The sequence below is a fragment of the Zonotrichia leucophrys genome, chromosome 8, assembly GCF_028769735.1.
Source record: "Zonotrichia leucophrys gambelii isolate GWCS_2022_RI chromosome 8, RI_Zleu_2.0, whole genome shotgun sequence".
Taxonomy (NCBI): domain Eukaryota; kingdom Metazoa; phylum Chordata; class Aves; order Passeriformes; family Passerellidae; genus Zonotrichia; species Zonotrichia leucophrys.
The window spans coordinates 24798068-24825401 of record NC_088178.1 but is presented as its reverse complement, the minus strand read 5'-3'; the positions used below and the strand labels follow the sequence as shown (position 1 = coordinate 24825401).

The window sequence follows — 27334 nt, the reverse complement described above, 5'->3', positions numbered from 1 at the left end:
AGCAATCCTCATCAAGATTTAAAACCAGAGGATGCCAACCTCTTCAAAATGAGCCTCCCTCCTTTCTCTATGAAGAGAACCCATCTGTGCCACAGATACCTTGCACAGACAAATAAAGAAGTCAGCACAACATGTGGAAAGCCTCTAGGGATTAGGAGCACTGCCACAGGAAAAAAGAAAGTACTGCCTGATCTGCAAAGCAGCATCTGGAGGGAGGTCAAAATTGAAGGACAACTCTTCCCAGAAAAACCCACTGAAGGAGAAATACAAAATCCTTGGACCTGACTCTTGTGGTCACTTGTCTACAGATTGAACACACTGACAGAGAGGCACCTCAAAGATCTTTTAAAAGCCTGTACGTGAGAAAGAGCTCCCCAAGGCACCACCTAACACACCAGGTGAGATGAATAACACTTGAAAGGTCACAACCATTATAAAGAAGTAAAACTAAACACAGAAAACATCAAAGAGTTTTCAAAACAGGAACCAAACACCACGAGAACACAGCTTGTTTTCCACAAGAGACATTGAGGGAGGGAAATGGATGAAATACACCACTACTTCATGATATCAAAATTACTGCATTTGCTGGAGAGAAGCAACTGTTCTGCAACAAACCCTTCATAAGGAATGGTTAAATCCCTCCTCCACACACACAAATTAATAAATGAAACCAGCATGACACAAAGCCACACCACCAAAGGTTTGTGCCAGCCTTTCTTAAACGGTGCTTGAACTGACAGAGCTGGCTTTGGCATGGAACAGGAGGGGATGCAAAGAACACAAACCTTTAATTGAATTCCACCCTTGCTTAAAGAGCTGTGCTCCCCATTCTTACTACATTTGTGCTACATTTCTGGCACCCTCACTTCAGTGAATGAACTGTGGCATTCTCAGACTTCCAGTGTGTCACAGACCTACCCAGGATGCAGACTGATTATGTGAAACACATAATTAGGAATATTTCTTTTTTTGCCCTTGGAATAGCTTTGTAATTCCTACCAACATTAAACACTCATCCTTGTTAAAGATTAAAAAATAGCAAATTTAAGTTAAAGTGCTTTCAACACTGTTGGAAGCATTTCAACACATGGGACAGCAGAGGAGCAATTATTTCTGACAGACTGAAACCTTTTTTAATGTTATGACTCCCATTATTACTAAAATTTTTTTGCAAACTTAGTCACAACACAACTGTTTTAAGTTATTCTAATTGCTTGAAGTGATTTTGACAACCCAATAAATGTGTACAGCAAACTGATGCACAACACCACCTGATAAACAATTTTTAAGACAAAATGTACTTGCTTTTCTCTGTTCATCATCTTTGCAGTTCTGGAGTTTTTCATCAAAGAGCTGAAAGAAAGAGATACTTGTGAGAATACTGAAAGTGTTATTTTTCCACATAAAATCAGACAGAAACACTGACATTTCAAAACCAAAAACATTTAATAAAGTCATACAACCCTGGTATTAGGATCTAAAGCAGTTTTGGCCTAGAATTTCTTTAGCATTTGTGATATAGCAGATTTGTAACTAATTTCTCACATCATCCCATCCTGCAAGAGATCTCACAGCTAAGCCTGACAATCCTACCATGATTTGAAGAAAAAGGTGAGGTTAAGGAACATAACTGAGCTCATCAGAGCACCTCCAGCTGCCTTTCTTCTATTTCAGCAAACACCTTTAACCAGAAGAGCTTTAACTCTCATCAACCCTTCCAGGTTCCTTGATTCAGGTACATGATCCAAATCATGTAAGCACATTTTTTGGAGGGGAAGATATGACTTCCTAGCATTAATTTATGTTTATTATCTTAAAAGAGGGATACGAGATGCAACAAAGCAAAGTGAAACAAGCCCTCACTGCAAAGCCTGCACGTGCATTTAACACAAGCTGAGCTGAAAGAGTTAACAGAGGCCTCTGAGGGCACTCTAAGGTGCACACACAGCCATGAAGCTGCTCAAGGAAGAGAAAAGACCATGGGTATTGCTGAAAGTTCATCACATCCACCCCTGTAGCTTGGAGAAGAGGATGTAATTTTTAGGAAGTGAGCTGCAGCTCTGCACTCAACTGCCTGCCTCAAACCTACTCATGTGTTCCCTTTCCCCTGAGGGCTGATTTCTAGCTCTAAAAATAGGCTGTGATCCTGGGCTCTGTCCATCCTCAAACTGACTCATCTTTCATTATTAATTAATTTCTATCCCCCTCCCCCCAGCTGGCCTGAAATAACAATTAGAAGGTGTAAAGATTTAAATACCTTCTGTCAGTAAAGTGATGGCTCCAGAGTGGTACACAAAAGCTCCTGATCAAGTCTTTGCAGGGCAGCTCTGAATTTTGTTTGCATCTCTTCTGCCTACCTTCATTTTTGTTGCTGTGCTCATCCCCCTCTCTACCCTACCCTCCAACTGAATTTTTGCTGAATATCCCACATGCAATACTTGCACATTATATCAGGGAAAAAAAAATCCAACCCAGCAGAACTGAAGCAATTTAACAGCAATTTTAATCAGCTGAGTCATGGGAAAAAAGGTGTCCTAAGCAGCAGCAAAAAGTGTTTTTCTCAATAAGGTGAGGACTGAGAGATACGACCTCATTGCTCCTTGCAGTCCCATCTATTCTTAAAATACAAAGTTTAAAGGAGCTGTGTTGTGCAACACTCCTACAGAATGCTTTCACTCAAGGACAAAGCAAAGATTATCCACCACCCCTGCAACAAAGTCTGAAACTCTCTGCAACTGTAGTTACACATCACTTGACAAAATCGTCTCAAGACAGACTCTAAAATGCTATGAGCAACACAATGACTTAATTAGGTTTCAAAATGAAACTTAACACATTTAACCTTGCAATTTCCATAAAGGTTTTATAGAAAACAGAACCTTTCAGCCACTGTAAACCATTTTATTTAAATCTGCTTCTATATAAATATTCTATATTTATATATAAATATTCTAATTTTTAACAATCCTGAGAGAAAGGCATTTTCATCTTGACTGACTCTCTGCTGAGCTTCCTTTCAAGCTGGCTTTGAAATCCAGCCTGACAAACAGATCCCCAACACATAAATTCAGCATTTAGTTACCATACCTTCAGCTGGTCTATCAAGATCTGTAAGTAAGCATCAGCCTCAGTAAGTTTCTTGTCAAAATCATGAACGCTGGGAACAAATCCTGAATCCACACCCTAGAAATAAATAAACAAACAAAAATAAAATATTTAATTAGTGTCTCAGAGGAGAAAAAAGCACAGCAGCAATATGGTTTTGCCTGCCATCTGAGTGAGAAAATGCTGCCTTGCCTCTCCTCCTGCCACGTGCAGACACAGGCACACAGCTGAACACATTTGGCTTCTGTCTGCAGCTAAATCAGCAGCAGTAAATTGCTCCACATTTTCACAGGGGGTATAATCATCACACACCAGAGTATTTCATTACTTATGATTGAAGAAATCCTCTTAAATTACACTGATTAAAGTTTCTTTATAAAATATAAAGGAGAATTCACATTTTTCTGAGAACTGTCTTGTGATTCCATATCCTTACACTTCAGCTAGGGAAGCCCAAATCACACCCAGTGGGATAACTGCACTTTTCACACAGGATTGCTCAACTCACAGCTCCCTAGCTAAGAACTGCTCAATCTTTTCTTAAATACCTTTGATCTGAAAAGTTCAAAATCATTAGTCCTGGTTGTCCTAGTTCCTGTACAGCTACAATGATTTGCATCTTTGTCACTGTATCTGAATTCTGACACTTAGTGGCACATACAGCACCAAGGACAACGTATCAGTGTAATGAGAATGATTAGTTTTATATTTTCTTGCTTGGAAACTTGTTTCTCCTAATAATATACCACTCAGAACACACTTCTGTATATAACACAATCCCTATCTCTAAACTTATACACCACTGATTTAAACAAACAAATTCCTGCTGTGATACATCTTTAATTAGAGTAAAGAAAATAAAAGATTCTTGATTACTTCTACCTTGATGCCCATATGCTATGTAAACACATTAAAGGTTTATTTATATAATACCTTTAACGCAAATAGAACTGAGAAACAAATACAGAAGTTGGAAAAAATTGTACACTGTAGGATAAACATATACAGGAGGAAAAACCCATGAAGGATAAAGAAGCAAACATCAGTTGTAAGAGAACATAATCCTGAGAGCATCACAGCAGGGACAACTTTGCTACCAGCCTCAATATTTTCACACCCATCTCAAACAGGACAACTTCAAACTCTGCTGAAAACATCAATTGCTGTTTGAACTGCTGAGCACCTCAAGAGTCTGAGAATGGAAAGATCAACCAGTGGGGAAATACATTCCACACGGAGGAAGATGGGCAATCTGTATTTGTAAAATCCCACATTAGTGTAACATTTTCTTTGGCATTGTTTGCTCTGTCAGAAAAGACAATTTCTCTTATTTTTGTATGATTTTGGGCCATCATATCAAGAGATTTACTGATGGCTCTTAGAGGTGTGAGCATTTTTGTGCAGCAGTGGAACGACCTGCACAGTGTCACACACAGCCTAAAACAAAACCCAGCTACTGACTGTAGAAAATATTTTTCTTTATTCATTTGCTGCAGATGGGCATGCAGATCTTAATAACAGCTCTACAGGAGTACATCTATCCATACAGCTGGGTTTGTAATCAAAAGAAGATACTTCACCTGTATTAGACAGCCAACACCAGTCAAATTTAAAAATAGTGTTGTGAAACAAGGAGGAGGGAGGAGAAGATGAGGAAAAACCCAAAATATTTGACTGTGACAAAACATAAATTCAAAAAGCACTGAGTGTAACAAGTTATTAAAACAACTAATAGGCAGAAGGGAGTAACTTCTGACTCTCCCTCAAACTAGTTCAAATTGCACTGAAACTACATCTGAAATGATGTGAAATTGGTATTCAATTTCCTTGTTGAAAATGGAATTGTCTGTACAGCTACCAGCAAAACTCTTTAGTTCAGCAAATGGTCCTGCAAGCTCAGTTAAAAATTCTGGAGGTCAGGTTTCATATACCAAACCACATAGAGGAAATTTCTGCTGAAGATACTGTACACAGAAATATGGTTTACTGTGCATGTTATCTGTATGCTGCATCCAAATCCTGATTTTTGTTTCAGTCCTCACTCTATGACTACTAATATGTAACTATCTGATATTTTTAGTGGTGGCTTAAAGATAAAATGTCATTCTTAAATTTCAGGCTCTTAGAACTAAAGGAAAAGCTGATCAAAACATTCAGTGTTACAACTGAGCAGACACCCACACAAAACACAGAGTGAAAATTGTAAACTAAGAAGTTCTATTAGAAAATTAAAACTTCAAACTGTGAAGAGAAAGCCATAAAACCAGGTAAAGTGTCAAGCTGAACATAAGAGAGATGAAACATGAGAATAATTTTGCAAAGCACAGGTACTTAAAGCTGCAGCACCTCACTAGTTTGCTCTTGGGTAGTTAAGATGAAATTTTATAATATTCTCAGCAAATTCATTAGTCTGTGTTATATGAGATTAGGTTAATAATTTAAGTTCTCAGATAGTTTTGAAACGAAAACCAAAAGATACTTGGAAAAGTTGAAAAGAGCAATACCATAGAAAAAACAGTCTGGATAAATAGCAAACAAAATCAATCAGTATTTCAAACCCAGCAGTAATTTAGAAAGAGGAGATACACAAAGTGCACAAATGCTTATTTCTTGATCTTCTGGTCTCTCAAAGGTAAAATGGGGACCCTTTCTCTCCTTCCCTGCCATGAAGGAAATGAAGCCTCAAAAGGAACAGGTGAGCAGAGTCACTAGAATGGCATTTAACAGCTTGGTGAACTTGCATTTAGGAATCTGCACATCTCAACGAGCAATCACATGTTTATGAGGAACTTGTAAAATCCACTGCTCACCTATTCACAGGCTGACAGAACAGGTTGCCTGCAGATATTGCTGAACCTCCACCCTTGGAGGGCAGAGCTCCAAACTCAGCTGGGTTTGACCTTTGACAACCTGATCTGAAGTACAAATTCACCTTCAGTGAGAAGGTGCTTGAACAGGTGATTTCCAGAGCTCTTCTCCAGTTCAAGTCATCCTGTGACTCTAAAACAACTATCTTCAAATTATGGAAAAGAACAGGAATCCAGACTATTTCTGATCTTCAGAAATGCACTGCCTCTATCTTACTGTCAGTACCTATCTGAAGTAGTATAACTTGTTTTGCCATTGAGTAACTACATCTATTTGTAAATACACTTTATTAACCTCAAATAAAGACTCTGTGTTCATGTAAGTTTAAAAGACTTAACAGATGAAACAGCTGCAGAGGGGAGTCATTTAAAAATTTTAGTCTGACCAGAATCTGCCAAACCAACAAGTTTGGTATCAAAACAAGTAATTTGATGTCTGACTGCTCCCGACCAAGAGGGAACAATATCCTGATACTCAAACCATACTGATAAAAGAGAAAAAGGTACCATAGCATCCTTTCCCTCATCCATATTATGAGCCTTATTTTCACTACAGAACCGCCAGCACCAAGGGAATTTCGTGTTGTTTCCTTGTCCTCCAAATTAGAAGTCACACATATCTCTAATGCATTTGTATTCAAAACTTGTCCAGGCTGAGAAGTAATTCAGCTTAATTTAAACCAGTTCTTTCAAACTCAGATGGGATGAAAAGATTGCATCCTCCTTAGAAGAAGCATACCAGAAAAATTCAACTATATTTCTCAAATAAAAGCATTACAATAATAGCTTTCCTGGGGGAGGAAGGCAGAAAGCTGTACAGAGTGGAATTTCTTATCTTTTTGAAGACACTTCTTTTAAATTCTTCATCTAATTAGGATTCCAAATCCAGCAAAAAATTCCTGTGTAAGTTAGTTTGAAGGAATGAATAAAAATGTTTTCCTTTCATGCACAATATCTCATCAGAAACATATCCCCTGCCTACATGCTTGATTTTGATGAGCTGGACATTGCCTGTAAGGACCACTGATAAAAAACTGAAGAAAAACAAGAAATGAACTTGTAAGCCATTAAACAAGGGCACTTTTGTGGCAAAAATAACTCTGTTTTTCTCCTCTGCTAGATTTTTATGCAATATTTGAAGCTTAGAATGTAAGTGTTTGAAAACAAATATATAGGTTGTGGAAAGCACATGACTCTTCCAAACAGATTACTGTAATTCTTAGGAAAAAAAAAGGTGCTACTTTGCAAAACACAAAATGCTTGGCAAAGAGTGTGTACCTGTAGATACTATCAGATCTTCTAGGAGAATAGAAAGTTCAGAAGACAAACATTTAGACACTGATGTAAAATTCTCTCTTTAAAGCATAAGTTACAATTCTGAAACCTCACAAATATTAAGTATATCTTAGAGTCCCATTCCTTTGCCTTTATAATCTATAATCAATGCAGATAATGCACATGTTCTAGGGTATTCAGGTACTATCTGATTACTTCATTAGCAAAATGTGAAAAGGGCAGCATGGCTGCCAACCCTATGCCCTCCCACTAGCACTTGTAAAACATCTACACTGGATATACTCTTAATCTAAAAGAGCCTGGTTTTAGTTTTATGCAAGAATTCTTGACTCACAAAAGGAGCAGCACTGAAAAGCCAGTTAATAACAATACAATATATTTAGAGTGTAATACACTTAACACACAAGGAAGTTTTACTCTACCTTGTGTTCTTGCTCGCAGCTTTAGAAAGGTCAGAAACAATCCTGGTTAATGTGGTACTAAGTGAACTGCTACTATCAACATCTCATAAACACTTTGCACCAGCATAAATGAAGGGAAAACAAATCAGCTCCCCTGCTGTTCACTTTAGCCTTCACTCTGCTCTTTATTTTGAGTCAGCATAAACATTTACCTTGTCACATAAACAACTCAATGTGGAAACTAATCAAGGTTAAAAATAAATGCAGAGAGAGCAGCAAGAAAAGCAATTTTAAGTTCCAAATTCCACCCTTCTTGCCACACTGTCTCTTCCCTTTTGCTTGGAGAAGTGAGACAGGACTGCTCCCAGAAGCAGCACCAACTCCTACATTTTGGTGAAGCCATGGTGTCTGTCAGTGTTTAAACCATTGAATCTACTCTTCTCAACAGCCAGCACAGACTCACTTACTAGAATCAAGTTTTCTTATCATTTGCTACTTAGGAAGTAAACACCTTGTTTAAATTATGGAATTATCAACCTACAAAGCAATTAATTTTCACTTAATTCCTTTCACTTTAATGGTGGTTAGAAATTGCTCACCTCCATGATTTCAGCTCATTTGTCTCTACAGAGGCCACTTAGAGGCTGAAGTAAATTAGTGTAGATCAAATAAGGAAGTTACTGTGTTACTAAAAGACAAGAGCTATCCATTATAACTCATGAGACAATTCCAGAGCCAAATTCCACTGCCCCAAAGCACTTGTAGCTCTAGGGTGCTGCCAGGGTGCACCTGACAGACAGCAAGGAAAGCAGGACAATGAGAAGCATGTCCTGTGAACGGGACTGCTGCTTGACATCAGATGCTGCTGGGGAGCTGAAGAAAACGTCAGATAACTTCTCTCCCCACACAAACACGAAACTTCAGCCACAGCATGCCTTCACCCCAAGCACATCCTCCCCCTTAGGTGCTGTGGGCATGAGGGCAGTGCTGTGCTGCCACTGCAAAGCCACAGGCCTGCTAATGCCACAACAGTAACAATTTGGGGGGATAAGGGGGAAAACTCCACGAGGTTCAGAATGGCATTTCCAGTAGTATCACACCATCTGTTCAATGACTTTTACACAGCCAATGCTAATACTAGAACTACTATGTGTATTTTTAGCAATAGCTTTAATACAAGTGCATACGAAAACACAGCACACTTCAGTTTCAGAATTCAAACAAATCAGGCTTCAAGTGTATCTGAAATGTTTCCTCCCCCTTGTTGTTCCCTTTGGATACAACATTACTAATTGTCAGCCCTCTGGACAGTTTGGGCCCCTTTACACATTCTATGTATTTATGACTCAGTTCCTTGCCTGTAGCTCATTTTAGGCTTGGGGGGAGGGGGGCAGAAGAAGTGTGTTTCATTCTATGTTTCAAAAACATTTCCATTATAAATAGTGAAGGACAGCACAGCAGAACATTTAGGCAAAAATAAAACCAGCAAGATTAATCAGACTAGAGAACACAAAGACACCACTTCACCTCTCCACCTCGCATTAACTCGTAATCCCTCCTGATTTGGTTCACCCAGAACACGAACCCCCTGGGGTTTGGTGCAGTTCCTCACAGCTCAGATGAGTTTTTGGTACAGTGAAGTCAACTTTAAGTCTGACTTTCAAACTTGATCACTCCTGTACCAGCACAGGCAGACTGAAAAGCAGCATGGAAATACGAAAAAAATACTCTGAAAAGATACAACATTTTGGGCAAAACCAGCTGCCTAAAGGTTTTAAGTGACTGTGAACCACATGTTTAGTTAGCGAAACTAAGAGCCTAAGAAAATGCCTTTACAGAAAATAATCTCTGCCGCGGCACTCAGACCCCGCCATCCGCTGAGCCAATAATCCCCCACAGAACCCGTTCGGCTGTTCTGTCCGAAGGAAAAGGAAAGCGAAACAGCAACATAACAACACCAAGCGCACGAAGCGCCGTTTGTTCAAAGGCTCCCGAAGCCAAGGCGTGTCAGTGCATGGGACAGCAGCATCCCCTGGGGCACACGGACAGCACCATCCCTGCGGGCACACGGCACCGGGCGGCTCTCGCTGCCCCCGGAGCCACCCGGGCGCTCCGTGCCCGTTCCCGCTCCGTCCCCGCCGTGCCCAGGCAGGGCAGCGCCGCTCGGCCGCCAAGGGCAGGGGCTCGCTGCCCCCAGGGACCCCCGCACCCCGACCCGCGGCCCCCCGTACTCACACCGGCCATCCCGCGGTGCTCGGAGCGGGGCCGCCCGCCGGGCCCCGGCAGCGCCGCCTCCAGCGGGGCGGGAAGGGGCGGGAAGGGAAGGGCAGGACCCCCGGCCGCGGCCCCGCCGAGCGCGTCACCAGCACGGCGGCCGGAGATTGGAGCGGGGCGGGCCGGCCCCGAGAGCCGCGGCCGGGGGAGGGAGGGAGCAGGGAGAGCAGCAGGGCCTGGCCGGCCATGGAGGCGCGGGGATGCTCCTGCCCGTGCTCAGCCCGGCCATGGAGGCGCGGCACGTTCCTGCCTGTGCTCAGCCCGGCCATGGAGGCACGGGGATGCTCCTGACCGTGCTCAGCCTGGCCATGGAGGCGCGGGGATATTCCTGTCCGGTTCGGCCCTGCCATGGAGCCGCGGGATGTTCCTGCCCGGGTTCACCCCGGCCATGGAGGCACGGGGATGCTCCTGCCCGGGTTCAGCCCGGCCATGGAGGCACGGGGATGCTCCTGCCCGGGTTCAGCCCGGCCATGGAGCCGCGGGATGCTCCTGCCCGTGTTCGGCCCGGCCATGGAGGCGCGGGATGTTCCTGCCCGGGTTCATCCCTGCGAGAATCCCCTCAAACTTCGGCCCCTGTTCGTGCCGCCCCCGCGTCCCGCCTGTGAGGGGGAGCAGAAGGAACAGCACACTCCTAAGCCATGAAAGAAAGAGGTTTGGCAAGGAGTGCAGTCGCGTTTCATTCTGAAATAGGCTCAGCAGCTCCCGTGGCAAACCTTGGCAGTTCCCGAATGGGGGTGTGAGTGAACACTACTCCACCGACCCCAAAATAAGGGCCAGAGGCTGAAAGGTTACATGACCCTTCTGTACACTGAAGAAGGTTCTTGAAAATGAGTGGTGAGCACACAGCAGTGGCCCACAAAGTATTACATTCCATGGTGAACATATCTACAATAATGCAGGATGTGTTTCTTAGTACTCAGTTCAGGTTTTTTAATTATTCCCTCAAACATTACTAGATAAATTACTAACTTGGGCTTTTTTTTTTCCTCCTAAATACACCTTACTCGTTTGAAAATCTCCAGGAACATGAACAGTTATGCAATGGAAAATAGTTTCATTATTAGCTGCTACCATGAAATCTATTTCCACCAATATAACTACACTCACAATTGCTAGAGAGCATAGAAGTGTACATTTTGATAAAACCAATGTATATTCTGGTGTTTCATTCCTTGACTCTGTATCTCCATGTCATAAAAAGTCTTCCAGGTGGAGAAAACAGCACAGATTCCTTTAACTTCATTTCAGACCATAAACAGGACCATTCACATTAACCTATTCACTTTCTAAACTGAGGATGGGGAAAAAAGCATCCCTTGGGAGTGAGCCCACCCCTTCTACATCCACATATTGCTCCCTAGGTAATCCCTGTCTCCTCACACCCACTGCAGAGTGGGGTTCTTCAGCCCTTGGTCAGCTATAGTGTCCAGATGGGAAGATTACTTCTAACATACCCATGGCACAGTAGGAGGGCTAAAAAGCTGACTGTCAAATGGGAATTTTTATCCCAGTAGGGATCTGCTATTCTCTGAAAAAATAGTAGTGGTCTTTAATAGATGAAAGAAGGTTGAAACTGTTTACGTCTAACAGGTAAATTGACAGAGATAGTACAGGGTCTAAAGTTCAATGGGTCAAATTCAGGCTTGTTCTAACCCTTTAGATTGGGCAAAGGTCACACAAATCAGTGCTCATCTAAATCAGTCTTCACAAGCTTCTCTTTATGAGATATTAGAGATTTTACTCTATCTTTCTTCACACTGAATCAAATATTAAGACACCTAATTCTCATGCCATGCTACAAAAGCACAACCAAAGCTTTATTTAACACAAATAATGAACACCTGCTTTAAGATTTCTACACCATCACCAGACACCTAGATGGTACAAGCCAAATCCCTTTCATGAGTTTGGGTTTTTCTCCAGGACAAAAACAAATGTTCAGCAAGTCTTACAGACATGTCCAGCTATAAAGTATCATAAGAAACTGATCTCAGATCATAGAACTACAGAGTTTTCAGAGCTGGAAGTGACCCACAAGGATGACAGAGTCCAACTCCTAGAACTAGGTAACTAAAGCTAAGAATCATCCTCAATCCAACCATCTGTTTTTAGAACCAGAAAACCACTGATACCCATCTTACACAGTGATATCCAGCTTCAAACAAGCTATTTATCATTTTTGTCATCCAGAAAGAGGTTCAATGCTGCTGTCTCATTTTAATTTCCAAGTTAGGTGGCACACAAGCACAGAAGATGCTTGATCCAAAAAAGACTCCTAGTTTTAAACAAAAAACAATAAAAAACCCCCAACAAAACCCAAATTAAATGTACAACAATAAATCCAGAACCTTACCATAAATATACATTATAAATAAATATGAGTTCATGATAACTATATATATATTATAAATATGAGCTAATAAAGGAAACTTTATTAGTTTCCTTTATTTCCTATAATGACTTTTCATTATGGTAGGACAAGAAAAATATAACAGACTCAAACCAAAACAGGTATTTTACTACATCCAATTGTATAGGCTATAGAACAGCCAGATTTCATACAGGATGTGTAGGATATTAGCAGTTGTTACACTGTATTTCATTGATTGAAAAAAAAGTAAAACAAGTGAAAATTGAAAGTGAAACTTGCCTGAAGTTGGAGGGTATGGCGGAGGATGGTGTCCTCTAAAGCGTGGATCCACTTCTCCCTCTCATCTGCATCTCGAGCTGAAAAAGAATTCAAAAGGTATTGTTCAATTACATGCAGTCTTATATACTCAAAGGCACAGGCAAGCAGATCTGATGTCCACACTAAATATGGAAATTAATCACACTGTGTTAATCATCAAGCACAAAATTCCACAAAATTGCCTTAATATCCTGTTTCTTCTTCAGTGGTTACAGCAATGTTCCTTGTCCAGCTTTAGGGAACACATGCAAACAGAGTTTGCACAGATATTCCTCAAGTCATTAAGTAATTTGTTAATTTCCTTAGTTACAAGAAAATTACCTGTAATAAATTATGTAGTACTTCTACTTCAGTGTGGACATAGTAACTTTCAAGTATGGATTCATAATAGGGAACAAACACCCCTAACAGCTCACTGGTGTGAATAATGAAGCACAAAGAATAATCTTAAACATACAACAAACATTAAATTGAAGAAAATCCTATTCTAAAACTGCTTTCTTTCCCTCCTATCCCCAGCACAGACAAGCCACCTTTACTTCACTACTCTGAAAGAGTTCCTTGCTGTGCTCTAGGAGTACTTAAAAAACAAAGGAGCAGAGTCAGTGGATTCCAGGTAAAGAAAGAAGGGAAAATTCCAGAGGCATTAGACTGTAAACAAACTGGCCTGTAAATGCATTGAGAACAGTTATTAACAATTGTTTCTAGGTCCTCACTCAAATGGAAGATATTAAAAGAAACAGGAAGCCTGCTAGAAGCAAGGAAAGCTTAAGTGAGCTAGCACCTATTATGAATCAGTGAGCTGAGATTTCTATCTCACTTATTTTTAAGGAGTTCAGAGGAAATATCCTTAGGCTATAGTGAAATGTACTCTCCAGCTCAAAGTACTTTGTTTCAATGTTCCCTTCCTCACCCTTTTGTTTCCATTGCTTTTGTTTTTTTGGAATTCTGCAGCTTAAACTTATTAGTACTTAAAAATGCCCCAAGTCTCCTGAATATGTAGATTTTTCTAAACTCCCCAAAGATAACCCTAGCAATTTAAAGATAAACATACTGCACTGTTTACTTCAGCATATATACACTAACTATGTCAAGCTAACAAAACCATCAGGAGAGAACTGACAATATATATGTTTATGAGAAATAATTAAGAATGTATTTTTAATACATAAGCTTGCTCAGAGCCTAACTGATGAGGTGGCCTCACAAAACAGTGGGACAAAACTTTCACTACACACAAGGTAAAAGATTGAAATCTATCTACTTTTTTCCTAAAAATACACATTTTTCCAATCTACTACAAGTCAATCCTTACTCACTGTTCTTTTAAAATTTAAAAACTAGATTATGATTAATTGCCACAGGTATTTCAGCCACAACACCATTAACCTGAACAAATTAAAACCAGACATAAGGAAAAGTGGCTACCAAAGTGCTTTCAGATGCACAGAGAAAGAGGAAGAAGCTCAAGTAATTAAATGTTACTCAGACCAGCAGATGACTTTCCTGCAGGAAATGCAGCAAGTGTTAAAAAGCTAGATATGCCTCATTAGAAAGAACTTTTAACTTACAGGATATTAACTTACTGATGATCCATATTTTAATTGAGAAGCTGAAGCAGGCGCTGAGGACAAGTTTAAAATTCAGTGAAAGCAGAGAGGATGGGACAGAGGCCCTGTGAACTCTGTCCAGTGACTGCATTACACTAAATACATTTTGCAACATGCAAATTACAGATTTTCTTTTCACATTCTGTACACACATGCACACACAAACACTGTTCTTTTTGCACAGCATTACACCTTAACACTCATTTCAATTAATGAACTAATCAACCAGAATCAATTTTAATGTTTCTTAGTTTCTTTGGTTCTGCTTACCAAAACCAGTCTCCCTGGCCTAGTCCTGCCAGACATATCAATCAGGTTTATTCTTCCTATACTATTATAGTTTATAGAGTATTCTTCCTATACTATTCTTCCAGTCACCATTAAATATATATAGTTACCTGTGTCATTAACCTATCAGTATTTGAAATGTCTCAGAGCTTTAAATTTTCAAAGGTGTGTCCAAAACAACAGTGGTTAACATTATTTCAATGTGTGTAAGGTTTCTGTCTTTCTGTGGTGTTTTTTTAAATCACTATCTCCCATTCCCAAAAAACATCCTACTGGGGAACTGGGGTACAAGTCACTGAGGAGCTATTAAGTAATTAATGGGATACAAATATCCTATGTTGAAGGGCTTTTTCCCACGATTATTTAAACTAAAAAGGAAACAATTAAGCTGCAGACCAGTGAATTAATCCTTGTATTGCAGCAGGATTCCTGTGATCTTCCATACTGCCAGCAAAAAGAGGTCATGGTATTAGTTAAATACTGATCTTAATATACAGCAGCCCATTAACAAAGGTTATCACATTCTGACTTGTATCTGAACCCCCACCAGAACAGAGAGGCCTTACAGCAGCAGGGAAGACCTGGAAACCAATCAATCCATACAGTTCCAAATGAAACTGAATTTTCTGTGCTCATTAATAAACTGAATTTTTCAAACTGCTGCTTCTCCAATGACCCCTTCACAGCTCTCTCTACCAGGGCTCAGCAGAGGGGGAAAAAATCTGTATAATTTCCTCATATATTAGACTTTGCACTCTTCTGGCATAACATGATCAATCCTTAGGGAGCACACATGAATCTCATCAATCCTGCTACTTAGAGAAAGTCTCAGGCACGATAAATCCAGGAACACTGCCATGAGAAGACTGCTTACTGCATGGAAACACAGCATCAAAACCTTTTAAGCACCCTCTGTTCAGGACACTGGTTTAATTTCAGACCATCTATCATCAACAGCAGATCCTCCTGGCTCTCCTCCATACTCTCTTAAGAAACCCACGGAGAAAACCAGCAGGATGCAGTTTTTAGTAAAGCAAGATGCAAGAAAAGTTATATTAAATCTAATCAAAATGGCTGCTGTGAGATTAGGTGCAAGTAAAAGCTCCCTAATGGTAAAAGCAATTTAGAACTGAACAGCTGCCAAAAGATCACTGATGAAAAAAAAAAAAATCAATGGGAACATTCAAAAAAGAGATTAGTCGACACACTCAGAAAGAATTTATGGGAAAAATCTACACACAATGGTCAGAGATCATTATCTACCTATCTGTAAAGCTAAATATCCAAGCTGTTTTTCACTTAAAGAAGGCAACTTTGGTCAAAGAAAAAGTTCTAATACCTTTGCACCTAAGCAGTTTGTGATGCACAGCACCAAATATCCACTCTGTATCTGCAGATGCTTTCTGCAGCAGGCAGGGACAAGAATGCCCTGCTCATTAGTCCTTGCCTCAAGTACCCTGAAATCACTCCAACTTTTCCATTACTTGATCAGCCTCCACTTTAAAGTTAATCCCCTCCTCAATTCCTATGTGACAGCTACTCCAGAATTTGTTTCTGACAAAACATTTGGGATAAGGCAATTCTTATCCAGTCCAAGGAATTACACTGGTGTGCTTATACAGAAATACAGGAGTATTATCTGGTCCCTCCTGGCAAAAAACTTCTGAAATGAGAAGAAGGGCAAGAGAGATAAACAAGTTGGTTTTCCCCAGGCTGATTCTAGAATAACAGTATAATAAAAAAAACCAAACAAGAAACACTGAAGGACACTTGGACACGAGACACACCTGACACTTAAAAACACAAAGGTGGTTCTTAGTCTGAGGGGTTAATGCAAGTGTCACCTGGTCAGCTGAAATTAAAATTGTGCTAGAGGATGCAGCTACGCACAAAAATAGCCATGCTATGCCTGCAGTTGAGAGGGCACTAACAGTGCCTGTGTTTTTCTCTTATTTTAAGTCCTAGAATTCTAATTCAGTCTTTACAGCAATTTAACAGTGAGCATTTGCACGTGAAAGAAGCTAAATCCACACAGAGCTGCATAATCACTGCTGTGTGCAAGAGACTGGAATCATTAATGGCTGAAACATTGCAATTTGCTGTGATTATGTCAGTTAAGCTATTTTTACTTTTTTTTTCTAGTAGAATTAGTATTTATGAGCTAGATTACAGTTTGTTCCCATATGCCTAAGCCCTCACTCCTCTGTGTCTGTGGTGCATCCTTTGAAAGACACCTGTATAATTTAGTGTGACATCTCAGGCATATCTAAGGCAACCACAGGGTACTTAACATGATCACAGTCCTACTTATGACTAGTTTAGAGAAACACACTTGAAAAGTATCTCATTTATTACAGTGAGTTTTAATATGATTTTTTAAATGTGTATTTTTTGTGATCTGTCTGGCTAAGCTTATTCCTAAGATATTTTCACATCAATCTTACACGAAAAAAAAAAAATCTGAACTCTTTCCTAGAAGAGGTGCAAAGAAAAAAAGCAATTATTTGATCAAAGAGAAAATTATAGAATGAAAAAAAAGTACTAAGCACAAGAATTACTGCCTCTACTGAAGAATTTCTGTAATTCTGAAAACCTGTGGCCTAAAACTCCCTTTTGTTTTATGAAATTGCCCTTTATCTCTGAACTTCCCAAACTGCTAAATCAGATATATCAGGGATTTTAAAAAGTTCTGCGAGGATAAGAAGTCAAATGAAATGCAACTACATTAGATGCTCTCAGCCTCTATTAATTTTCCAAATAGAGAATAAATTTTATAATTTAGAGTTCCTACAATACTTACTTTGCTGTGGAGAGATTATATGTGTTTATATAACGTATACCAAATGTTAAAGTACAGCATAAAACAGATTACTTTTTCCAGCCTAAGCTTGATAGCATCTAAAGATTAGGTATAAACAAGTTTAACAACTCTGCTCCACGATACAGCATTTACCACCAGCATTTCTAGGTCAAGCACAGCAGTACTTGGAAGACAGAAAACACACAAAATTCATCATCTCAGAATCTGCACACTGGTGCTTATTTTTTTGTGTGTGTGTGTGCATCTACATGGCCAAGAGGATGAAAGAAAAACCTGAAGAATTAGTTAAAAAAAATTACTAGATTACTTATAAAAACACCGTGCTGTCACAAGAAGAAATGCATATTTTATTTTCATTCACTGTGACCTACTTACAGGCAGAACTCAGTAAGAAGAGTCTATTACACCCACGGAGTCAATAGAGTCAATTATGCAGCCTTTATTCTGACAGAACCTCCACTGATTTGTATGCAAAATTCCTGTATTTTCCTGGCCAAGTGCAGAACTAATGTAGTGCCTTTACACACAAATCACCAGATAATAGAGATGAAATCCTGGCTACACTGAGATCGATAGGATTTCTGCCACCAGTCTCAATGGAAAGAGATTTTATCAGCAGTGCCCAATAAGGTGGAAAAGTCATGCACCACAGGACTGTTCCATGGCTAAATAAATTGCTATTTAAAGTCACTGAAGGCCTTTCAAACCATAGAGAAACATGCAAGATGAAGCAGGGTTTCATGCAAGCCTGTATGAACAACACTGTACTTCCTTACAAAAACCCTTTAACTCATGCAGCTCCCACATCTGGCAGTAGCTTGAACATTATTTCCCCTGTATCATAATTTTGGAGTTGTCCCAATCATTATTCTCTGCCATTCTCCACCCACACACATAAATCAACCCTCCTTTTGCTGGTCAGGTGTCTGACCAGCCTGAGCTCCCTGTCCCTACAGGAAGCTCCTGTGCAGTCACAAGACACAAAGTCATGCCCAAACAAAAGGCATCAAAAGGTCTCCTGAGCACAATGTGTTTGCAAGATTCATCTGTGATCCTGAGAAATCAACTAAACTGTTCTTTTATTGTTACCTAAGCTCAAAAGCCTTTTTAGGAAGCTTTATAATCAGCCCAGAAACACAGCTTTGGGTGGAAATTTGTGTGACAAAGGAAACACGTGATCAAGTTGCTATTAGTTCTCTCTGGAAATCCATATATAATGTGTACATAATCCATATATAATTTTGTAGTTAAACATTTCTGAGTGTGGGACAAATCAGCAAGTATATGGTTTTTCACTAGAAAATAATACTTCAATATGGATAATAGCAGCACTAAACAGTACTTCATATGGTATATTCTGTGGAAATGGCTTTTAGGGTATGTTTGCATTTAAAATTAATCACAGAATCACAGAATGGTTTGGAAGAGACCTTAAAGATCATTTCATTCCATGGGCAAGGACACCTTCCACTATCCCAGGTTCCTCACAGCCCAGTCCAACCTGACCTTGAACACTTCCACAAACGGGGCAGCCACAGCTTCTCTGGGCAGCCTGTGCCTCAGCACCCTCACAGGAAAGGATTTTTTACCCTGCAGATCCCACTCACAAAGCTCTGACACTACTAGTTTACGGTAGGAAACATATTTGGCTTGAATTGAAAAAAAAAAATCAAAATCGAAGAATAAAAATATAACCATTTTCTTAGCCAATAAAACAGCTGTCAGTTTAACAGGTCAAATTCAAGGTTATTGCTATTTGGAATTTCTAGCTAAAACAGAAGGAAAAGAGTGCTGAACTACTCAGTATCTTCCCCCTCCTTATAGTGAGACCTTTTCTGGCCATTTCTCCTCTTCCAAAATACTTGCTATGTATCACATACACAGTTGAGATAAGAGATTCATATTGATGCCAAAAGTAACAATTTCTTCCACAGGAAGAAAAAAAGCAAACAAATCAACACACCACACAGATACTGTTTCATGGTATTATTTCTTTGCTACTCTCAAGCTTAACACATATTTTGAAATCTGCAGCTTCAACCTTAAAAACAGAAAACCAGGAGGTATTTATGTATGACCATAACAATTGAGTACAGGAAGTCCCATTAAAAATGGGCATAACCACGGGGTGATTGGAAAACAATTTCAACACAGGATGCTGCTGGTGCAAGAAGGACCTGCATGAAACAGGAAAAGCACAACCCTGCACCATTCCCTGTCCCCACCACTCAAAATACCAGTGCAATACATCAATAGCAAAAAGGAGGGAAGACAGAAAAATCACTGCAAAGCTAAACCCAGCTCTGGCTCACAGAGGAATTTCTGCAGCTATGCCAGTCAGGGGAGGATGAGATGCAGCCCAGACCTGGTCAGGTAAAGGGAGGATGACAGGAAGCTCAGATCACAGCATTACTCTGATCACAGCTGCTCATCCTCCTCTGCAACATAAAAGCACAGTTGAGCAAAGAGGAATTCACTGTTTTGGCATCACCAGAAGCCCAAAAGACCCAGAAAAATGTTAACTGAGGACAAACAATGTTGTCACAGCACTTATAGACATCACTGAAAAAGCAGCACAGACCAAGAATTCACACCAAAATCTCTCTCTAAGCATTCTGCAATATCAAATTAAAAAAGCTCTTAAACTTTTTGTTTTTAAAGGCTGCAATTTGTGAATCGTTATTTAAATCAGGGAATGTGATAGAGTTAAGTGCCTCTTCCCACCACAACAGCAGTCAGCTTCCTGTCATCTATTTGGTGGACAATGTCAAAGATTTCTAGACTATAAATATTGACTATTTCTGCAAGTAATGTTGAAACACAGGTATAAAACCAATATAATTAATTTTGATATGTAATACAAGCAGTTAAAATCTCACATTCTGATACTGCTCAGCACCAAGGCTTTGTGGACCCCAGAATATCCTCAATAATAATGCCTCCCACATTAACAAAAAATCCTTGCTTTTATAACATTATGGCAACCTCTTGCTGGGTATGTCTCCCTTTTTCCTCAGCTGGGATGCTGGGCAGACCCAAATCAAGTTACAAAACTGGGAAAGGATGGGAAAAGAAAGGAGAAATCTACCTTTCCCAGCTGACAGCTTTCATGGAATAGGAGAATAAGTTGCACAGCAACATTCACGCTTCATTTCTCAGATACTTTTGTGGCAGAAATAGGAAAGACAAAAGCTAAAGCAAAATCATCTCAGATCAATGCACTGGACTGCTTCCAATCCTTCCATCCTTTATTACACAAAACAGTGGAGACAAAACTGATTTGCCTTCCAAGGAACTGTACTGCAGGCTGTAAGAATAAAAGGTGGATTTTCAGGTAGGAGTTTAATTTTTTTTTTAAATATGGATTCTTTTTTATGCATACAATATGCATTTAGTGACGTATTTCAGTCCAGATAGAAGCTATTATTGCTTCAGGTTAGACAGAAAATCAAACATCAAGAAGAAATACAAAAATACCCTTGCCAGAGTCTCTTGAACATCATGTTCCCACTCTTGAATTTAAGTCACAAGCATCCCAGTGAGGAGAAAGAACAGCTAAGTAATATGAAGGATTGAAGAAGTGAATTTCCAAATGGAAAGAGCTTAAAGCTTAATGATGATATGAAGATGTTAAAAGAAAAACAAACCCAACCCCCACAGTGTCTGAAAGTTATGGAACATTTAGAAGAGGGACATGTACTGCAGCAAGGAAAAATATCTTACCAAGAAAAAGCTTCCTGACAGGAAGGTAAATGAAACTAAAAGTATTATCCCAAATGTCTCACAGCAACTTGAATGGATTTTTGCATCTAAACTGAAAAAACCCACGAGGGAATACTTTAAGATCTACCTAATTCAGAAGCCTTACAAGCAAGCCATGAAACTGGATATTCAGCATGACCAAACAAGGACCAATCAGGAGGTAAAATACATTACTTTTACATCTATTTTGAAATTTCTGATGTCATTCTACCTCCCTTCCCCCTCCAATATGAACAAGCATCAATATACTTGTTCATAACAATAAAATACAGGGAAAGAATCTGCTGGGCACTCTGGCAGAGCTAAAGTCAAGCTGTTTACTTTACTGCCAATATTTATTCAATTAACTTCTGTCCTTTATATCCAGGTACTAAGGATATGGATCCCATTTGGGATGTATCCAGTCACCTTTTGAAACCTACAATATCTTTGTAATGAAAACTTTTTAACTTTTACTGATGTTCAATATAGGGATGGCCACTAGGAAGCTGAGAACAGAAAAGAGGGAAATTGTCACAGAGAGAAACAAAATATGAAATTTTCTTCTGAGAATGACTCAGAAGTTGCCAAAATCCAGTGACAGGCAAATCTCAGTGGGAGATGCTGGAGCTTTGGCACTTCAGAAATTCAGTTACACACATATGGAATCAACTTCCATGTGAGAAGTTGGTCAGGCAGTTTTAAATTACTTACTTGCCCTTCATCTCATTACTTCCATCTCTAGAGTGTTAGTCAGATGTGCAATTTCGAGCAAGTGACATTAAGAAATAATTAATTAACCCAGAATGAAGTTTTTCTTTCATTTTTCACTAATTCAAATTCTATCAGTGTGAGTAAAATTTCACTGAGGCACCAATCAGTACTTAAAGGCTGAGTGAATGGGGAGCCTGCAAGAGAAACTGCTCCACTGCAGATGGGACCCCAGCTTAGCCAGGAGATCTCTGAAAGCTTGGATTTTTAAAGTTCTGGATTTTCCCATCAAGGAGGCTCCAGCTTGTTTGAATCCCTGTCTGTCCTTGAGAAAGCAGGAAGGCAGCAAGAAGGAAGGGACTGCAAGTTGCCATTCCTGCAGTCTTCCCTTGTCCAAGACTTCTTTTATGAAGGGTAAATGAATTTTTAGTTGTGACTATCTTGCAGAACAAAAGCTCTGTCTTAATCAGGTATTAAAAGTTAGGAAGAAATTGTTAGGAATTTTGTATGTTTTCTTGGATTATTCCCAGAATCTGCCCTACATACCCTACGTAGTCTCAGCATACATTTTGTAATATTTACATTATTAACCCCTCACCATTTATGACTGAAAGTGACCTACATTTTGCATAAATTAAAACCTGTGTAATACTGAATTAATTTAATGTAATGTACAAAAATTTGACATAAATATGACAGAGGTTGCATGAGGTGAGAATGCATTTACAGTGCCTATAAGAACTACATATATAGTTCTACAGAACATTTTTGACACTGAAATATCACAGGACTCATATCTTACCTGTCTTTATACATGTTTGTATTAAATCCATGTATATTAATACTGTGCTTGTATCATTATAATTTCCTGGGTATCAGGGACGTTATCTTCATAATATGCTAATAGAAAAAGCATGATACAGAAAATAGTGTACAATATCTGAGCTGTACACTAAAGGAGGATACATAAATCCTGGCCTAATATGAAATGCAGAGAAAGGGAAATTATAAAGCACAAGATGTGACAACATTGCTGTTCAAAAATGACCAATATTACTTAGAGCAGAACATTACTTATGTCAAATACTATCAGTTTTCTTAAGACATCTGGCTACCAAAAGGAGAATACAGCATATAAAACAAGATGTATTAAAAAAAGGTCTGTCTTAGCAACTAAAGATCAGAGATTTCTAGATTTACCTGTATCAAGTTCTCAAATATTCAGCAGTATTTAGCTTCATAGTACTGAGAGACTGCCCTAGTACAGCATTCCATTACTGCATTAGCAATTAGCTTGCATTTTAACAATTATCCTTGGGAACAGGAGATTTAAGCATTACTGTGAGCTCAGCATTGTGAAGGTATATTTATAAGGCTTAATGCAGTGAAAAGCCAGAAGACAGCAGCAGCATTTAGGAAAAACTACAGCACAAGGAATACAGAAGCCAGTGACAATATGGTGTACAATAAATATTTATCATTAGAAATAGTCTCACAAAAGCAACAGCACTGATGATAATTCCCAGTTGCAAATCACTGATTTAAGAATATGTACAGTACAATGTAAGTTATAGAATTATTTCAGTTTACATAAATTAAAATGACTGCATAAATGCAAGTGTGCCTCTTGGGTATTTACATTTTCCAGCTCTATACAAAACAATTATTTAGTCACTGCATTTTAGAGGAAACGCAAAAAGACTAACAAATGTTAACTGCAAAATATTTTCATCATACTTCCCTGGGATTGTAACATTCAGAAAAAGGAAGCTCTCTATTCACTATCAGCACAGTATTTTGCCCTACTGCTGCAGACAGAATCATTTAAGGAGTACATAGCAATGATATAGAGCCTTACCCTTTCTACCGGTGAGCCATAGCATGCAATGACGGAACATAGCAGTGGCAGATGGCATTGGTGCTAGGAAATGTGAATAAAAGGATAATAGCAGAGAAATGGTGACTGGCAGACAAGACACAGAAATGTAGATGAAATGAATGCAAGCTGGTAAATCTTGAAGCAAAGCTCCACCGTTAAGCCCAACGTTGCCTCTAGTCTCCTCATAATTGAGCATTAAGTTCTATTTGGATAAAACTGCAACCTTCAGCCCAGTCTTGATTCTCTTCATAAAGAAATGCATCACTGTATCTTGAGAACGAAGAGCAGAAACGTTTTGCAAGCGAAACCCATCATCAGAAGCACATTACTTTCTCCCCTTGAGTGATTTATTCTTTACATTATTCATCTCCAAATCCTGCCAGAGCTACAGTCTCTTTCTAGCACATATGTATTCACTGCAGATGTAAATCCCTGCCTAACCTGCAGCACCCCTGGATCCAGAATGTTCTCAGTGTGCTCATTCATGCTGTTCTCTTGCCAAACATTTAAAATCATCCATCAAATACAAGTGGAATCTATTATAAGAAAAAAAACAATCTCTTCTTTCAGCTCACCCTGGAAATGGAAGGTTTTCTGATCAACAGTTATTGTGAAGGTGCTGTCGTCCTCATCGTCTATACCAATCACAGCTCCCTGTGAAACAAAGAACAAAATCCTGATAAGGCAAGCAGTGACATCAGCAGCACACACTCTATCACTACACCACTGGAATTTAAAAAGCTTTGACAAATTAGAAGCAAACTGAATACAGTAAAGAGCAGAAATATTCTCTGCTCAGTCACAGGATGCAGTCAGTTCCTTAAAACAATCAATTTTTAATTGCAGAAAAAAACAGTGAATGTTTGTAAAGCTGTTATCTGGATAATGATATGCATCTTTTAGTTTTGTAATGGAGGTGGCTTTATGCTGCAGCAGTTCCTTACTACATTCCAACTTACATATTTTATATGTATTTTCCATGTATAAAAATAACAATTCTTAAGTACTCCACAAAAAGAAGCTCTTGACCTGATTTTATCTACCAGCCTGCAATAAAAAATAAATCATTCTAGCAGAATGAATTTGGCCCATCATGTCATGTCACTGGTACACTGCATGATCTAATTTTCAGTCCCTAAGTAAATATTAACAGTAAGTAATCAGGATATATGGGAAGCAACTAGCTTTGTCTCCTAATTCTTCATAAATTATTACAAGAAAATGCAAATAAATTAAAGACCATCTGTGCTTAGCAATTTACAAATCCATCCACATTTTCATTCCTGCCCCCTCCAACACTTATAATAAATAACAGTTTCACCCAGGAGAAGACACAAAAAAAGGACAATTCCAAGTCTCTGCCAGCTCCAATAAATTGTAATATTTAGCTCAAAAATCACCAGTGGATTGACTCAGTTTCTTTTCTCCTTCTGCCCCACAACAGCAGTCCCAGGTAAGAACAGCACCAACCCTCTGCAATCCAAGGCAGTGTGGCAGGAAAGGATAGCTCCAAGCTGGTTTTTTATTCTCCTCCACTGATAAAATCTCCCACTTAACTTCTCCAAGAGTATCTTCCCTATAGGCTCTTCATGGACAGCTCTGTGATCACTATAAAAGAGGCCCCTAAAAAGTATATCCAAGCCAATATAATTCTGAACATTTCTAGTGTCAGGACACAACAACCACCAGATTTCTTTTAAATATACCAGTAGATAAATATTGAGCACTTGAAGTACATATTTTGCTATGCAGCAAACCAGAAGGTCACTGCAAGCTGTACAATATTGCTCTCCTCAGCAGCTGCATCAGAGTCAGTGTGGCTGGAAAGGAGCCCCAAGATTATCCAGTCCAATTGTTAACCCAGTGCCACCATGTCCAACACTGAATTACCTCACCAAGTGCCACATCCACACATCTTCTGAACACTTGCAGGGACAGTGACTCCATCACTTCCCTGGGCAGCCTGTTCCAATGGCTGACCTTTCTTTCAGTGAAGAAATTTCCCCTAATATCCAATCCAAACCTCCCCTGGTGCAACTTGAGGCCATTTCCTCTCATCCTGTCACCTGGGAGAAGAGACTGACCCTCACCTCACCATGACCAAGCTACTCTCCCCAGAGGAAACAGGTGAAATTCCCATAAACACAGACTGAGACAGCTGAGTCCTGCCCCATCCCAAGTGTGGGAGCAGGGAGAGCTCTCCTGGGCCTGTGAACTCAGCACAAACCTGTGCACAGTGCACAAACTGGCACTGCCACACTGGGGCAAAGGGGCTGAGCCAGAAGCACAGAAAATGCTTCCTCTGCCATGCAGATAATACACATGAACGAGTAAAATTAAAAATAAGAGTGGCAAAGTTTATGGATATTCCAGAAAACTTTAGCAGGACATGAGCATAGTGCAGATGACACAGAATGCTTTATGAATACACTTTCCTAAGTACACTAAGACAATCAGCAAAAGAATTTGGAGATGAACCTTCAGGCCTATGAAATTGGCATTAGGAGCAAAAAGGTGAGGAACAAACTTTTCATAATCCATTCAAGAGAAAAGGAAATATTTCAGCCAAACTGCTTAAGTTACATGTTTGTTTATGTTCACACCTACAGTTACAAATCAACAATTACTCTAAACAGAAAACCTCTCTGATAGAATTTCAGACTGCAAAAGCCCATCTGTTCAGCTATCAGTATCACTGTCATCTGCCAGGGGAGCTGCTTTACAAAAGCAGAAAAAAGGAAGATTCCTTCCTTCCTCACAAAGAAAAACAACAAACCAACCCCAAACAAGCAAATCACACATATTCAGAGAAAGGCTGGGGGAGTCCATCAGTTTTTAGAAAACTCCAAAGAACAATTTGTGGTGGAAAAGTGACAGATGGGAGAAGAGAAAGTGGCTGTTTTATGTTAAATGCATATAAAGATGGACCAGGCAATATTGAACAGATTGTTCACTTTTGATATTTCCTAAACTGGCAGGCTGAGGCCAACCTCCACAGTGACAGGCTCACAGCACTATTAAAGCTGGCATGGCTTTTTGGACTGAATTTTTCTGCACAATGAAAAACCCTCTCTCATGAATCTTTGGGAATATCTTGTTCTACACAGTGGTTTGAGTGTACATTTCCCTTAAAGAAATTCTGAATTACTATATCAATACATTAAGCAAGGCCAAGTGCAAAGAAGTCATCTGGAATCCAAGTTAATGGGGATTCTCTGTGGAGTCTCAGAAGGCTACAGGTACCCAGAGAAAGCCTAGAAAGGCCTAACAACAGAAGGAAGGAGTAACTGGAAAATGCTCAGTTTTCCTTCAACACTCATCACATTGTTTGTAAGACCACAGATCCCCTTCTCTAGACTTCTCTTACTTCAACTTTCAAAATGCTCCCATTCATAGCCATCATTCTCATTCCTCACTTGTTCTAGCTCTTCACAAGACTGCTGCAGGCTAGAAAGAGAAATTCTATGAGAAATGGGGGGAAAATATAGGAATAGGACTTGTGCAAGAAGAAATAGCTTTGGTACAAGCATGACAGTGAGGCAGGAGCTGGGCATGTACAAAAACATCCCAGCACTCTCACCTCCCTTTAGCAATTCCATTTCCAGCTGCAGGAGCAGCAGTCAGGGCTAAATGTCCCACACAGGTAATG

General features: G+C 39.6%; 1 protein-coding gene across 11 annotated transcripts in view; it reads right to left on the bottom strand.

Annotated features, from left to right (window-relative positions):
* OSBPL9 (oxysterol binding protein like 9) overlaps positions 1–27334 on the bottom strand; it is a 58570-nt gene that overhangs the window by 21744 nt on the left and 9492 nt on the right. For 3 of the 11 annotated variants that reach the window (XR_010441229.1, XM_064720050.1, XM_064720051.1), the window contains exons 3-6: positions 24261–24339; positions 12597–12673; positions 3091–3186; positions 1309–1356 (exon numbers count right to left, since the gene is read on the bottom strand). Coding sequence is in view for 7 of the 11 variants with exons in the window: in XM_064720050.1 (XP_064576120.1) it covers positions 1309–1356; positions 3091–3186; positions 12597–12673; positions 24261–24339 (300 nt within the window). In the remaining 4 variants the exon portion in view is untranslated. Of the gene's footprint in view, positions 1–1304; positions 1357–3090; positions 3187–3300; positions 3338–9907; positions 10003–12596; positions 12674–22608; positions 22627–24260; positions 24340–27334 lie in introns of those variants that run through there. The other 8 variants (XM_064720056.1, XM_064720058.1, XM_064720052.1 and 5 more) reach the window with 7 other exon arrangements.